General features: G+C 44.6%; 1 protein-coding gene across 1 annotated transcript in view; it reads right to left on the bottom strand.

The window, feature by feature from the left end:
- Positions 1 to 1503: 1503 nt before the first annotated feature.
- The window catches only part of LOC137383594 (uncharacterized), a 64894-nt gene continuing 49135 nt past the window's right edge, over positions 1504 to 17262 (bottom strand). The window contains exons 12-17 of the mRNA XM_068056751.1: positions 15582 to 15700; positions 14230 to 14434; positions 6615 to 6690; positions 5029 to 5095; positions 2733 to 2893; positions 1504 to 1618 (exon numbers count right to left, since the gene is read on the bottom strand). Of these exons, the coding sequence (XP_067912852.1) occupies positions 1504 to 1618; positions 2733 to 2893; positions 5029 to 5095; positions 6615 to 6690; positions 14230 to 14434; positions 15582 to 15700 (743 nt within the window). The remainder of the gene's footprint in view (positions 1619 to 2732; positions 2894 to 5028; positions 5096 to 6614; positions 6691 to 14229; positions 14435 to 15581; positions 15701 to 17262) is intronic.

The raw sequence follows: 17262 nt of genomic DNA, 5'->3' as shown, positions 1-17262 counted from the left end.
GAGGAAAAACTTTTTCACGCAGCGAGTGGTTAAGGTCTAGAATGCGCTGACTGAGAATGTGGTGGAGGCAGGTTCAGGTGAAGCATTCAAAAGGGAATTAGACTGATATATGAAAAGGAAGAATGTGCAAGGTTATGGGGAGAAGGCAGGGGAATGGAACTAAGGAAATTGCTCTTTTGGAGAGTCAGTATGGACACGATGGGCCGAATGACCTCCTTCTGCACTGTAACCATTCTATCATGGGCACCTTGAAGAGGATGAGGGACAACTTCAGTTAACAGCTTTGGCAAATTGCAACTTTTATCTACCAAGTTAGAATGTTTTAAATCAGTGTGGAAAATGACTAGGATTGTATAGCCAGCTGTAATTATATGAAATCTACTGAAGGCAGCACCATTGTGATATTTTACATTATACTGGCATTCCAACTCATATACATGAATTAATCCCTTAAATAAATCTATTTCTAAATGCAGATACAAAGTCTTTAAAAGTTTATTGTTACGTATGAACACCTGATTTAAAAATAATGAGTGCTGTGTACAAACAATTTTTAATTCTGGGAACAAAAAGGACTAGAATGCACTAAAAGATCAGGTTCCATTTGTATGAATGAGAAGCTGGAGTTAATATGGAGCTTGATTCATGTTATGAGTGGCAGCCTCTTGCGATACACTTAGCTGGACAGCCTTTGTTTGCCTCTTCTGCGTAACTCAGAAGACCGATTTATCTCTTCGAGTGTGTGGGTTTTGAATAAGTTAAACTCTTGCCCTTTGAATGTGAATATTACCCCTGTGAAGTTGCAGTAGAACTTGGATTTAAAATGAACAACGGCAAAGATGTGAGTCTTTCAGAGCAACTCACTTTGGGTAAATATGACTTTCTGTACATGTTAAAAAAAACTAAACAAACCTACAACAACAACAACTTGATTTTTATAGTGTCTTTAACATAGTAAATCATCCCATGGCTCTTGCTCTCTCACACGCAAATTATTTTGATTTTAGGATTTACAGCATATGAACTAACTTTGATGTGATCTGCTGAAGACCAATGTGCAGCTGTACAATTTTAGGAAAGCCAGTTTCAATATTAATTGTGAAGAGGCTAAATGGATCAAGGGGGGGAAACGGTTTATTGACACCTCAAGCAAACGGATCAGCCTCACAAGTATATTTGAAGAGCTTACAAGATAAATATGAACAGCAAATAGAGGCTCAATGATTATGATCCTAACGATTTGAAAGAAAATGATCTTTACAGAACCCAAAAGAGTTTGAAGGTTACAATATTATTCATAAATGTGTTAAAAGGGTGGTCACAGGGAAATCTGAAGATGTAATTAGCCAGGGACTGGTTGGTGAAAACTAAGGGATCTTGAAATTCAAAGCCTCTCAATTTTACTCTAAACATTTTATTCAAGCTATGAAATAGTGTTGTCTCTGACTCAGGCTGCTAAGTTAAGTTCGACTGTATTTTGGAAACTATTATGAACGGGATTCATTAAATTCTGTAAGCCTTGAGGAGGAAGTCAAGTTGAGGGTCACGACCTCTGAACATTCTAAACACTTCCTTTGGGTGAGTTCCACCCCCAAGACTCAGCACAGTGTCTCTGAACCTGCAGACAAGGATAAGATGGCAACAGTGTTAGATAAAGCACAGATTTAGAAAACAACATATAAGCCTCCTCATGCTCCCACTGTTATTACTGCAAATACTCCTGTATAAGATGAAAAATGCATGCCCCTGTTAGGATATCTTATGCACAGGTTAATAGCCATACCCTAGTTGGCCCCACCCACATTTAATGCAGACATTAGTTTTTCTAGTCCCTGTCCATAATGTTCATGTGAGAGGGTGCTGAGAAAACTGCCAACTTGGACTCACTGAAGGCACCTCATAACGCACCACAGCTGACCTCTAATGAACATACAAAACATTGCAGGGAGGGAAGTTGTGTGCCAACTGCAGCTAACCCTAAATCAGCTGTTTTCACATTCCTACCCCTCCCATAAACAATGTGACAGGGACAGGAAACAATTGTCATGCACTTTATTATCCTGGCCAATATTTATCCTGCAACCAACATCACTAAAACAGATTAGCACATTGCTGTTTGTGATACAAATTAGCTGCCATGTTTCCTATATTACAACAGTGACTACACTTCAAAAATACCTAATTAGCTGTAAAGCTCTTTGGGCTGTCAGGAGGTCCTGAAAGACACTATTGAAATATATTCTTTCTTCTTTCTTTATACTGCCTGGCTGTCTCCAATTTTACATCAGCCATGAGAGCCTGAATTTCATAATGAATTAGGAGGGAGAAGTTGTCATTTAAATATCATATTACTAGAGAAGTGCAGCAACAGTAAATGCTCTGCATTTCTCCAGTACAGTGAAAACAACCCCTTCTCCAACCTCAGTCCAGCCTCCAGCACTTGATTTTAAATCTTCTCTCGCTCAATTTATCCTGCAGGGATAATTGCAGATGGAGATTGGTGCAGGTCCCAGAGAAACAGCATAACTGGCCATTTTTACCCGTTACTCCAGGGCTTACACCAATCTCCCACTGGAGAAACCCCACAGAAATTCCCAGCACTGATGTTTCTTTGCACCATGAAGGAGCTGTGGCTTACCCCCCCACCCCGCCCCCCCCCCCCCCCACCCCGCCATGTCTTTTTTTGTTACTGCTGCCCTCACCTGAAGCCCCAAATTATCATGAGATTTTACCTGCGTCCAGTCTTGGATACTTCACTTTGATTTTGTAAACCGACCTCCTCAAAGGCTCCAAACGCATCCTGAGCAAGCACCTCTGCCCATTCATAAGCATAATAGCCAGCCGCATAACCTCCAGAGAAGATGTGCAGAAATGTGCAAAGGACACAATCCTCCTGAGAGTGAGAACACGTGGATTGGAGGAAGAATGAAAATCCTTTCGTTAATCAGCTTTAACACTTTCGCTGTTATAAATCTAAATATACAGGCAAGCAATTTAGCTCTGGGGCAACATCAATCCACATTTAGATCTGCACTGTTACAATGCATTTTGTGAAGCCTATAAAAACTGCCATCAGTGTAAACATATGCCAGCAGGAAACATATCAAATAGAAGCACGTCACCAAAGACTTTAATTACAATGTGAGAAGAAGTGGGAAAGGTCATTAGATCTATCTCTTCTTCAGAGACCAACCTTACTTAACCACTTTCTCATCATTTCCCACAGCCCTTCTCTTTTCAGAAATGCCATCTAGACTCACACCGATCAGAAAGGTGCTGAATTTGGCAATGTCGGCCAGAGTGGCAACATGGCAGCTATTGTTGTCCTCAGAGTTCCTGGGTTAGGGAGTTGAGAATTGGCCAGGGGCCCTGGTCATGGTTCATGTGTAAGGACATTTGCTGCAGATAAGATTAAGGCATGGCTGTGACACCTCTCATCATCAAACAGCCTTCCAATGCCTCCAAGCCTCACTTGTGAATAATTGCCACTTGGGTGCACAGCTGTGTAGAGCTACACCCAGAGAGCAGTCACTACCTTCAGGGATGGGAAGCAAAACTGAATGAAAAAAACTTTTATTTGTCTCTTGAATATATTTCACCTTGCAAACCCATGACCTCTACCGACTAGCAGGACAAGGGCAGCAGATGCATGGGAACACCACCACCTGCAAATTCCCCTCCAAGTCACACACCATCCTGACTTGGAACTATATTGCTGTTCCTTCACTGTCGCAGGGTCAAAATCCTGGAACTCCCTTCCTAACAGCACTGTGGGAGTACCTACCCCACACGGGACTGCAGCGGTTCAAGAAGGCATCTCACCACCACCTTCTCAAGGGCAATTGGGGATGGGCACTAAATATTGGCCTGGCCAGCAATGTTTACATTCCAGGAATGAATAAAAATAGTATCTTGTCCACTTCTGTGACCTTCTCAGGTAATTTATTACACAAATCCGACATCTTTTGCATATAAAATATCCACTTGATTTTACCTTTTGCATCGGGACACCAACGTCAGGGTCAAATGGGGGTCATGGCCCCACGCTGTGTGGGGAACAGTCACCTGGCAGTAGTTTTATCTGAATTGGCCAGTGAGTGGCAAGAGGGTGGGCTCACCATCCAAGTAAGGATGACGGACAAGCTCTCGAAGCTGGAGAGCCAATAGGAGGCCCTCCAGCTTGGAATGAGATAAAGCCTGCAGGTCAGGTAAGAGAGGGGGGGAGGGGCAACTCTATTTGAGCTACCCTCTCTCCAACATTTTAAACTTTCATATTCAAAAAAGATGGCTTCAGCAGCTGGGCCACCATTGCAGAGAGGTGGACCTCCACAGGACAGCCTGCTGCTACAGCTAAAGCCAGGGAGGTGGGGCAGGCCTCAAAGCCTGCTTGGAGTGCTGGCTCTCCAATCTGCCACTAGCAGGCCACCTCCAATCAGCTGGCCTAGTCCCAATGCCCCAGGGATCCTGAAGGTCAACTGAAAAATTCCAGCCGGCCTCTTGACAATAGGACTTAATAGGCCATTAAGTATCCTCAGTGGGCTACCCATCGCTTGTGAGCAGGCAGTCATTTGGCCGCCAATCTCTGAGAAAATGGCCTGGGGCAAGATGATGCCGGCAAACAGATATGCTGGCTGGCACTGTGAATATTTGCACCCGACTCCGTGTTTGTCCCTATCAGGGACTGAAAATCCTGCCCCCTTTCTTACTCCAATCCTCCTTATTTTAACATGTATCCTCTGAAGCCTTCACCACAGTGAACAACTGTCAATTCACATAAAAATCTCGAAAGCTTCAATTAGGTCACCTCAAAAGTCTTTTTCCCAAAGAAAACAAACCTGTTATTTGCTAATCACTGAGGTGGACCCTGGTCAATCCAAGTATACAACATTGCCTGCATTAACCCTGTATACTATGTTAGTAATCTCTTCAGATGATTCTAGCAGGTTAATTACACATGAGCTCCCATTCCTGAATCCTACTACAGTCCTTAACAAACGCAGAAGGGAGACCTTTACAGCAATTACTCACAGGAATCTGTTTCATCACTGTAAACCGCTCAGCAATTTTCTTCACAACACTCGTCCATGAATCTGTACTGGAGAAACATGAGAAAAATATTATATCATGCTCACCTATCCTAGATGGACAACTCAAATCTTTACATGACACGTAAACATTAGGACTAAACGTTTCCCATTTGGCTGATCACTTTGACAACAATTAGAAAACTGAAAGCATTAAAAACATAAGAGGTGCGAATCCGTGACAATTTTCCATCCATTTATTTTAATTTGAACCCAAATTCTCAATGTGTACTCCCAGTTGACAAAGCTCCATGCTGAGAGTGCAAAATCATATCATTACCCCATTAAATCACATCTATGAGAACCTCTATGAGCTGTGATTTAACAGGGAGTGTGTGTATTGCTGCCACAAGATATCTAGAACACTTGAGAAATAAGGGGCAATTTTCCAAGTATGTGCCAGTGGCAAAGAACCTCGCCCGCTGCCAGTGCTTATTGGAAAATTGCAGGCCGACTATTCACCATTTTCCTTCCCAATGTAGATGGAAACCTTTTCCTGCAATGCCCTGGCACTTCGTGCAATATCTGGTTACTCAGAAAATTATACCCATACCCTTACTGGCAATATAGCTCACACGCATGTGGTCTTCCAAAGTGAGTTCCAAGGTTAGTTGGTAAGTGGGGTGGCGAGTGGGAGCTGGAAGTTACATGGTGGGGTCTTCACCCAAAATCGGTGGAAACAGAGAAATGACGTGAAGGGCCGCTTCCATTATTTCTCTCAGTTTCGTCCATCTTCCACTGAAGTCCCAGCAAGAATTTGGCAGAATCTCAGTTGAAATATTACCCCAGGATTTACCCAGGATTTCCTATCCAGGCTGGCTGGAATATTGGTAGGGAGAGCCAGAATAAGCCTGGCCTAGGAATGGGAAGAAAAATCAGCCAAGGCTCCCACAGCTCATCACTATCAAGTGACCCATTGTATTTGCATAGATCTCTGTGATTATAGGATGTTATGCTGTCAAGTAAACTGTTGATGCACACTGTCAGAGATCACATATAAAGAATGGCTAGTTGGACAGGTACTGGAGGGCTACGTGAAACAGTGGAATCATGACCAATAAACGTCCAATAACATCAGGAAGTTATGGAGAAATGCTAGAAAAACTTTTTTTTTCATCTAAGAAAGCAGATGACTCCGAGAGGTCTTCATGGAGGCATTTAAAATAGTGAAAGGTAAATCCAGATGAGTTTGAAATGAAGTATGACCTTAGGATTTGGGAGCACAGATTCAAACCAGCAAAATCCAAATTTAGGACGGATGTCAAAAAGTTGGTCAGACTGATCAATACTTGAACAATTTTCCAGCTGGGAAGAAGTCTCACAATCATTTAAGAGACAGTGGAATGCTATGATGGAGGGGCTGTAGTTTCTGGCGGGAGGTCGAACCCAACCTGGGTAGCATGACATTCCTCAACTGTACCCTACCTATGAGCTTATAGGTCAAGCACCATACAGTGGAACCTAAATAATGTCATCGCTTTCCCTGCCTGTCTGTTAACATTTTGTTAATGTACATTGGAGAGGTTTTACCTGATGTGTAACTGGAGGTCTAGTGCTGCAAGGTACACCTGCCTCAGCATAATAGACCCTCCCCTGTAATGATGTGCTGCAAAAAAGAAGACCTTTTTTAAAATTATGAAATTGTGTAGTTTTATTGCTTTGAAATATTGAGATCAGAACTTGGGACGTGAAGGGACACAAAAATCTCTTTTTTTATTCATTCGCAAAACCAGCATTTATTGCCCATCCCTAATTGTCCTTGAGAAGGTGGTGCAGTCCATGTGGTGTAGAAATACCTTCAGTGCTGTTAGGGAAGGAATTCTAAGATTTTGACCCAGGGACAGTGAAGGAACGGTGATTTATTTCCAAGTCAGGATGGTGTGTGGCTTGGAGGGGAACTTGCAGGTGGTGGTGTTCCCACCCATCTGCTGCCCTTGTCCTTCTAGATGGTAGAAGTTGCAGGTTTGTAAGGTGCTGAGGAAGGAACCTTGGTGAGTTGCTGCTGTGCATCTTGTATATGGTACACAGTGCTACTGTGCGCTGGTGGTGGAGGGAGTGAATGTTTAAATTGGTGGATGGGGTGCCGATCAAGTGGGCTGCTTTGTCCTGGCTGATGTCGAGCTTCCTGAGTGTTGTTGGAGCTGCACCCATCCAGGCAAGTGGAGAGTATTCCATCATACTCCTGAATGTTTCTTGTAGATGGTGGACAGGCTTTGGAGATTCAGTAGGTGAGTTATTCACCGCAGAATTCCCAGACTCTGACTAGCACTTGTAGCCAAGTACTTATATGTCTGGTTGTTACAACCTTGGTTCAGAATGCTAACTTTAACAGATATGAACTTCCCAGTGACAAATTCAAGAATTACACAACAAGATTGCACGTTTTATGACTTTTACTATGGCAACTAAACTAAAAATCAACATTAACTAAACAGTACTTAGTAGGTAGCTAATACACTAAATTACAGAGAAAGGTATTTCCCATTAACTTATTAACACACTTGAAAACTCCACGTCACATTTATATGTTACACAGTGTTCTCATCGTAAAAAGTATCCTTGCAGTTAAAAGTCCCAAACTCCTCCCAGCTGTAATGGGTTGGATCTCCCAGTGTCCTTCTCAAAGCCAATGTCCTCTTCGCTCACTTCTTCCGAGTACATTCGACTGGTCTTCCGTTAATAAGGCAATCTCTGGTGACCCTGTTGGCCTATTCTCCTCCACAAACCTTGAGTCTTCCAACTGGGTTCAAATCTTAACAGCCGTTTTCTGTATCGGTATTCTGAGAGTAGCTGTTACTCCAGCAAACAGCCCACTGGCCCCTCTCTCTCTCTTTATGCTGCACAGCTGACTGCTGGTCTTTATTTCTTTCTTACAGTCTCCAGACCTAGGAAAGCCTCGTGAATTTATCCAGCTTCAAAGTCAATAGCCCTTTGGCTTTTACAGTTCTCGGAGACAATAAGTCTAACCCATAGCAAAGCCACTTGGGCCTTCCTTTGTTTCCAGGTGTTAAAATTGCAACTCGAATTTGCATTTTAGAGCCCCTGGCTCCCTGTTTACAATCGGTGAATCTGGGAGAGTGAAACCCATTGTCCTTTAGGTGTTATAACCTTGCACCCGGCTTTCAAAAGGTTCTTTGATATGGGTTCCTTGTTCTCATAGTAACCAAAACCCCTGGCTTGTCTCTGGGCAGTTTTAAAATGCATTAAAGATCTTACCTTTATCTTTGGCCTCCTTATCTCGAGAGACAATGGGTTAGCGCCTGGAGGTGGTCAGTGGTGTGTGGAGCAGCGCCTGGAGTGGCTATAAAGGCCAATTCTAGAGTGACAGGCTCTTCCACAGGTGCTGCAGAAAAATTTGATTGTCAGGGCTATTACACAGTTGGCTCTTCCCTTGTGCACACAGTTGGCTCTTCCCTTGTGCCTCTGTCTTTTTCCTGCCAACTGCTAAGTCTCTTCGACTCACTACACTTTAGCCCCGCCTTTATGGCTGTCCGCCAGCTCTGGCGAACGCTGGCAACTGACTCCCACGACTTGTGATCAATGTCACAGGATTTCATGTCGTGTTTGCAGACGTCTTTAAAGCGGCGACATGGACGGCCGATGGGTCTGATACCAGTGGCGAGCTCGCTGTACAATGTGTCTTTGGGGATCCTGCCATCTTCCATGCGGCTCACATGGCCAAGCCATCTCAAGCCCCGCCGACTCAGTAGTGTGTATAAGCTGGGGATGTTGGCCGCCTCGAGGATTTCTGTGTTGGAGATACGGTCCTGCCACCTGATGCCAAGTATTCTCCGGAGGCAGCGAAGATGGAATGAATTGAGACGTCGCTCTTGGCTGACATGCGTTGTCCAGGCCTCGCTGCCATAGAGCAAGGTACTGAGGACACAGGCTTGATACACTCGGACTTTTGTGTTCCGTGTCAGTGCGCCATTTTCCCACACTCTCTTGGCCAGTCTGGACATAGCAGTGGAAGCCTTTCCCATGTGCTTGTTGATTTCTGCATCTAGAGACAGGTTACTGGTGATAGTTGAGCCTCGGTAGGTGAACTCTTGAACCACTTCCAGAGCGTGGTCGCCAATGTTGATGGATGGAGCATTTCTGACGTCCTGCCCCATGATGTTCGTTTTCTTGAGGCTGATGGTTAGGCCAAATTCATTGCAGGCAGCCGCAAACCTGTCGATGAGACTCTGCAGGCACTCTTCAGTGTGAGATGTTAAAGCAGCATCGTCAGCAAAGAGGAGTTCCCTGATGAGGACTTTCCGTACTTTGGACTTCGCTCTTAGACGGGCAAGGTTGAACAACCTGCCCCCTGATCTTGTGTGGAGGAAGAAGGAATTTTCCTCCGCATTAAAGATCACAACTTTTAAAACATAACCATACTACAAAGTTCAGCATTCATAACACTGGTCCAGTTCAGTTTCTGCTCAATGGTTACTCCCAGGATGTTGATAGTGAGGAATTCAGGGATGGCAATGCCGTTGAATGTCAACGGGTGATGGTTAGATTCTTGTTGGAGATGGTCATTGCCTGCCACTTGTGTGGCACAAATGTTACTTGCCATCCCAAACCTGAATGTTGTCCAGGTCCTGCTGCATGCTTCATTAGCTGAGGAGTTATAAATGTGACTGATCACTGTGCAATGATTAGCGAACATCCCCATTTCTGACCTTATGATGGAGGGAAGGTCATTGATGAAGCAGATGAAAGTGGGTGGGCCTTGGACTGAGGAACTCCTGCAGCGATGTCGTGGGGCTGAGATGATTGGCTTCCAACAACCACAGCCATCTTCCTTTGTGCTAGGTATGACTCCAACCAGTGGAGAGTTTTTCCCCCGAGTCCCATTGACTTCAGTTTTAATAGGGCTCTTTGATGCCACACTTTGTCAAATGCTGCCTTGATGTCAAGGACAGTCACTCTCACCTCTCCTCTGGAATTCAGCTCTTCTGTAATGAGGTTTGGAGCTGAATGCTCCTGGCCGTTCCCAAATTGAGCATTGGAGTAGGCTATTGGTGAGTAAGTGCCACTTGATAGCACTATTGACGATACCTTCCATCACTTTGATTCAGAGTAGGCTGATGGAGCAGTAATTGGTGGATTGGGTTTGTCCTGTTTTTTGTGGACAGGACATACCTGGATAATTTTCCACTTGGTCGGGGTGGGTGGCCAGTGTTGTAGCTGCACTGGAACAGCTTGGCTAGGGGTGTGGCTAGTTCTGGTGCACAAGTCTTCAGTACTACAGCCGGGATGTTTTCAGGGTCCACAGCCTTTACTGTGTCCAGTGTGCTCAGCTGTTTGTTGATATCACATGGAGTGAATCGAATTGGCTAAAGACTGGCATCTGTCTTGCTGTGGACCTCAGGAGGAAGCTGAGATGGATCATCCAATTGGCCAATTGGAAGCAGTTTATGCAAATCAGAGGTCATAAATATAACTGTTTGATTATCTAAGGATATCCTGACCTATTTTCACAGTCAATCCATCACTTACAATTTTTTGCACCCTCTATTTTTCATCAAAACCTATTTTCAGATGCTTTTGCATGAGTTCATTGTTGTGTAGAACATCATATTCATCTTTTCTGTTTATTGATACTATTCTCCAATAGTATCGGGTTAGTTTCAGAAGTGGGTATAGCTTCAATTTCGCTTACAGGATTTATTTTCTGGGAGACATACTGCACCCAAACACTTTGATTTTGGACATGTTTTTGTATTTTCTCACATTTCAGAGTTGACTTTTTACATATGTAAATACTCTCTGATGTGTACATTGCTTCACAAGACAGTAAGTTGTATCTAGCAGAACTAAAACCTACATGGTGAATCATGTGCATTGTGCCAATCTATTGTAATCAGAGGCTGGGTATTCTGTGGCGAATAGCTTACCTCCTGACTCCCCAAAGCCTCTCCGTCACCTGCAAGGCACAGGTCAGCAGTGTGATGGCATACTTGCCAATTGCCTGGATATATACAGCTGCAACAACATTCAAGAAACTCAATACTACCCAGGACAAAGCAGCCCACTTGATTGGCATCCCATCCATCACCTAAAATATTCACTCCCACACCACTGGTGCACTGTGTACTATCTACAAGATACACTGCAGCAACTTGCCAACGCTTCTTTGACAGTATCTTCCAAACCCGTGACCTCCACTACCTAGAAGGATAAGGGCAGTAGGTGCACCATCACCTCCAGGTTCCCTTCCAAGCCACACACTATCCCCTGACTTGGAACTATATCACCATTCCTTCACTGTCGCTGGGCCAAAATCCTGAAACTCCCTTCCTAACAGCACTGTGGGTGTACCTACACACATAGGACTTAGGAGCAGGAGTAGGCCATTCCACCCTTTGAGCCTACTCCACAATTTGATAAGATCATAACCAATCTTGTTGTGGTCTCAACTCCACTTTCTTATCTGCCCCCCCCCCATAATTTAAATTCTACCAGCTGCCATATGGGATTTGAACCCATGGCCCTAAGGCAACAGCTCAGTGACATTACCACTACACCACCATCTCTCCCAATAGGAACTGCAGTGGTTCAAAAAGGCAGATCACCATCTACCTTCTCAATGGCTGTCAATCATGGGCAATAAATATCAGCCTTACCAGCAAAACCCACATCCCAAGAATGAACAACAAATCTATTATTTACAAAATGCATTGTTTCTTACTACGCCATTAAAATATTTTAATCTTAGACATGACTGCTACAATATTAGTATGGCTTTCTCTGTCTGCTGTTTTAACACAGGCAGTTTACTGTTCATTTTAAACAGGTAAATGCTTCAGCTAAAATTGCAGATAGAGTTATTAGCAGTATTTTCTCAAAATGAATTACTAGTAATATAAATTGTTTTGTATCAAATGCTACAGAGCCTTCATCAGAGGGGTACAATGGTGTTGTGGTTATGTTAGTGGACTAGTAATCCAGAGGCCTTGCCCAATAATGCAGAGAATATGAATTCATAATCCCACCATGGCAGTTTAAGAACTTGAAATCAGTTTGAAGAAATCTGGTAATAAAGAGCTGGTATCAGTAAAAGTGATGTTGAAACTGTTGGATTGCTTTAAAGAGCTAACTATTTCATTAATGGCCTGTAGGGAAAGAAACCTGATGTCCTTCTGCAGGCTGACCTATACGTCCTCTGCAATCCTGCACATAAGTGATTGACTCTAAACTGCCCTCTGATGTAGTCTAGCAAGCCACTCATTTGTCCAGGGCAGCTTGGGATTGATAATAAATGCTAGCTTTGGTAGTGATGCCCACATCCTGAGAGTGAATAATGATTTTATAAAATCAAAAGATTTGGCTGCCATATTGTTTTGACTTCATGTGATTTACCATCCTATTCTTTTGGAGCCAAGACCTTAACTTCCAAAACCAAAATGGGAATACTGTGTTGCTAAAATGAAATAGTGGTGCTTTTCAGAAATAAACAGAACTTGCATTTATGTTACAGTTTATCACCTCCTCAGGATGGCCAGAGTACTTAACAGCCAATGAATCACTTTTCAAGTGCAGCCATCATTGCACAGGCAAACATGGCCACCAATTCCAAATTTTGTTTCCCAAAGGAGACTCAGCATTAGTACTCTCCTGCTCTCCAGCTCCATGCATTTTAACAGGGCTTCAGCTTTGGCTTGAGAGCCACAGAGTGCTAAGAAATGGCCTCCTTCTATGCCGTTCTATGATTCTATAATTTGTGTGTAGCCAAATTCCACAAACAAGAATTGGCCAGTTAATCTGTTTCTGTTGGGGTTGGTTGAGGAGGAATGTTGGTCAAATAAAAATGAAACAGTTGGTGTTTTAAGTATTCTCTGGTATACCGTCCACTACCATTTTCCTATAAGAGTCCCATTCCAGGACCTCAGCACAAAAATCAAGACTGACACTTCAGTGCAGTGCTAAGGGAGTGCTACACTATCAGAGGTGCTGTTTTTCAGATAAGACATTAAAGCAAGCCCACTTCTGTCCTTTCAGGTGGACATAAAAGATCTCATGGCACGATTTCGAATTAGAGCAGGGGAGTTCTCCCCAGTGTCCTGGTCAATATTTATCCCTCAATCATCATCACAATTAAGCCTATGTTTAGTGAAAGTTGCTGTCTTGTTAAAGGTGTTGAAGGATGTGCTAGGAATGATAGCCTGAAGGCTCGTTAAGGGGCTGATTGCCGCTTTAAATGTCTGCTAGCAACTCATTAAGGAGGCTGTTTTGGCATTTTGACAGCTATCCTTTGTCCTACCGTCTTCTCCTAACAGCGACCAGTTGTTTCGGAGTAAACTAGGCGTTGATGTTGATTTCAAGTGCTACTTAAAGGGATGCTCATCATTTCATGCTCATTGCTGCTGGAGCTGTGAAGAGGACCTCTTAAACACATTGTGAGCCTTTCTGGGACATTTGTCAAGACTTCACCAAAGCTCGAGCAACATTTAATCCAAAATTCTCTGAGGACTTCACCTAAAAAACATAAGTGCTATGCCGGTCAACTTTATTGGACACCTTAAAGGAGACTTCAGGAGGAAGGGAATGCACATCTTCTGAGGGGTCCCCCTTGGTCTGGATGAGGAATGGGAAGAGGACACAAGCCAAGCAGAACAGCACCAGCTGCTGCAGAAGAGAGGGTCAGGAGGAAGAGGTGGATCCTTCCCCCCCTACCCTGTGGGTACAGGACATCCCTCCTCCTCTGGACCTCCTCCGCCATAACCTTCAGTGTTACGTCTGAGATCCTGTATGCTCCTCCCCCCCCCACTCCCCACCCCCCCAACCCCCACCATAGTCTCAAAATCATCCTGAAATGTGTCACTATGTGTCAGCCAGGGCACTCCACACCTTCAGTAGAAGAGGGTGTAAGGAGCCACATATACTGCTCCACAAAAACTGTGACTAATCAGAACTTGAGTGCTAAACCTACAAGTTTCTGGTTTAGCCTCTCCAGGCAAGTTCAAATTATAGTAATCAGCAATTAGGACCAAAATTGTACGCTAAATCCAGACATTCAAATTAGCACTGCACACATTTAGCACCTGTTTTCAGTCTTTGGCTAAAATAACTCCCACAGTATCTGCGATATTAGTATTGCTTTAAATATTAAAGAAAACAGAGGATGAAGAAAACGGATTTGAATACTACTCTGTACCTTTCAATAGTTGTTCAAAGGTACTCTGTGGTAATGGTTCTCCTGTCTGGTAATGGCCACTGATCAGTGCTATTGTGTTGTTATCATAGAGCCAGTTCTCCATAAACTGGGAGGGGAATTCAATGGCATCCCATTCAATGTTATTGAGCCCGGCTGCCATGCCGTATGGTACTGTGGTTAGCATGTGCTGCAGTGCGTGTCCAAACTGTAAACAGAATTCACAGTGAACACAAACCGAATAGTCCATCTACTGTGATATTGAGTGAAATATGTAGATATACAAGGGGAAAGTTTGCATCGTTCCCAGCCAGAGCACTGTGGGAAAATCCCAGGCATATGCTGGGATTATCCACTGTGTGCAGGCTGCATGATAGATCCTGCTGTGAGGGTCTCACAAACTTTTCTCCAAAGAGTGATATCCGCATTAACCAATTACCTCTGGGTATCTATAAACCAACGGATTAAAAGTCGTCAACATTCAATGCAAAGGCTATTGTTCACCACCATGCAGGGTGGTCATCCAGTAAAAGAGGTGACCTCCCTGCTAACTTGGCGGAGTGGGGGGAAACGTCCTCTGGCCCACGGAGGGCCCCCGCCAGCAAACAACCCACCTGCCTGGACACCCCTCCCCCACTACATAAGGACTACCCTACCCCCAACCCCCCCCCCTTCCTCCATCGCTGGCGCCTGCTGGAATGGCCCTGGTGACTCCGACTCACTTACCTGGGGTCTAGGCCTGCAGAGGTTGGGTCTAGTTCCCAGGCCTCCTGTTGTTCCAACAGTAGCCACCACTCCCAGTGGTGCTGCCAATACTACTGAGCTGCGGGCTCTGTGATTGGCCAGTAGCTCTCGGAGGTGGGATCCTCATCTTTAAAGGGACGGTGATGCTAGTGACAAGCTGTTAATTTGCCTGCCGCCGTAGAATCGTGCCAGAGGGGCTCCAAATGGCAAGGCAGGATTCCCCCACCTTTTTGGCCCAGTGCCAGGAGCCCCACCGGCGCCACTAAGTTCAACCCCTTGACACAAAGCAGCCCAAGCTAGGAATACCTACCTGAATACTGGGTATGGAGGACACTGAGCCTATTACACAGCTCACCTAACCTTCTGTCCATTTAAGTTAATGGGCAAAGAGAATCAGGTGGGTTGTGCAGCGTACATGCCCGATATTCCAATTCGTATGGCTGACATGCATTGCTCTGCTCCAGGAGTGTAAGAGCAGAAAATGGACCTTTTAGTTGTGGACTGGGAAATTTTGCACATTTACATTCCGTGAATAGCACTTGCAAATTTGATTAAACTTGGCAACATTTGGTTTGAAAGCTACATCTGGCAAACCCACACTGTTGCCTTACCTCGTGAAAAAGGGTTTTGATCTCTGAAAATGACAAGAGTGATGGGACAGAGCCAACTGGTGGGAGTTGGTTACACGTTAGGAATGCAACAGGCTTCTTGTGTAACAGGTTGCTCCTGGCTGTTGGGGAGAGAATGACAAAATAGTAACAAAAATAATACAGCAACAAAAATATTTTGTATGAAGGATCTTTGTGTTATGTGTGTTAATTTCCCTTTCAGTTTGACTCGTCAGGCTCACCACATAACGTATCTGTAATTAAGAAGATTTATTAGTTATATAATTGATTTAGCTTTTTGATTACAATATAACTGATAAATTTTATTCATTACAGCATGCAGTTGTAACCAATAAAGCTTTATCATTACAATGCGTGGTTGTAACTGATACAACATACACATTACAGTGTGTTGTAACCGACTTTTTTTTTATTTCCAAAATATACTTTGTTCATAAAAATCTGTAAAAATTACATTCCCAAACAGTTTAAAACAGCATCATGTCAAAAAATACAAACAGTGCCAAGGTGATCAGTTTCCTTCGATACAATTATGAGTTGCCTCACAACCCTTCCATTTCATTGTCATGCCAGATACATTTTTACATTATACAGGAGACAGAAATTTTCCCGATACAGTTCGAGGGGTTTCCCATGGATCCAGCCCCTCAGTTCAGCTTGGTGGGGGGACCTTACACTGTGGTCTTTCCCCATTGAGCCTTTGCTGCGGCTGCCCCAAGCTTTAGTGCGTCCCTCAGCACGTAGTCCTGGACCTTGGAATGTGCCAGTCTGCAACATTCGGTGGTGGACAACTCTTTGCGCTGGAAGACCAGCAAGTTTTGGGCAGACCAAAGGGCGTCTTTCACCGAATTGATTGTCCTCCAGCAGCAGTTGATGTTTGTCTCGGTGTGCGTCCCTGGGAACAGCCCGTAGAGCACAGACTCCTGTGTTACAGAGCTGCTTGGGATGAACCTCGACAAAAACCACTGCATCTCTTTCCACACCTGCTTTGCAAAGACACATTCCAGGAGGAGGTGGGCAACCGTCTCTTCCCCACCACAGCCACCGCGGGGGCATTGCGCGGAGGGGGCGAGACTTCGGGCGTGCATGAAGGATCTGACGGGGAGGGCCCTTCTCACCACCAGCCAAGCTACATCTTGGTGCTTGTTTGAAAGTTCTGGTGATGAGGCATTCCGCCAAATGACTTCGACGGTCTGCTCGGGGAAACATCTGACAGGATCCACCGTCTCCTTTTCCCGTAGGGCCTTGAGGACATTCCGTGCAGACCACTCCCTGATGGATCGGTGGTCAAAGGTGTTTTCCCGCAGAAACTGCTCCACGAAGGATAGGTGGTACGGCACGGTCCAACTGGATGGAGCGTTCCGCGGCAATGTGACCAGGCCCATCCTTTGCAACACCGAGGACAGATAGAACCTCAGCACGTAGTGACACTTGGATTTTGCGTACTGGAGGTCTACACACAGCTTGATGCAGCCGCACACGAAGGTGGTCATCAGGATGAGGGCCACGTTGGGTACATTTTTCCCGCCCTTATCCAGAGATTTGAACATCGTGTCCCTCCGGACCTGGTCCATTTTAGATCCCCAGATGAAGCGGAAAATGGCTCGGGTGACCGCCACAGCGCAGGAGTGGGGTATGGGCCAGACCTGCGCCACGTACAGCA

This window comes from Heterodontus francisci, chromosome 24 (genome assembly GCF_036365525.1).
Source record: "Heterodontus francisci isolate sHetFra1 chromosome 24, sHetFra1.hap1, whole genome shotgun sequence".
Taxonomy (NCBI): domain Eukaryota; kingdom Metazoa; phylum Chordata; class Chondrichthyes; order Heterodontiformes; family Heterodontidae; genus Heterodontus; species Heterodontus francisci.
Note: the sequence above shows the minus strand (reverse complement) of the source record. Positions and strands in the feature narration are given on the sequence as shown.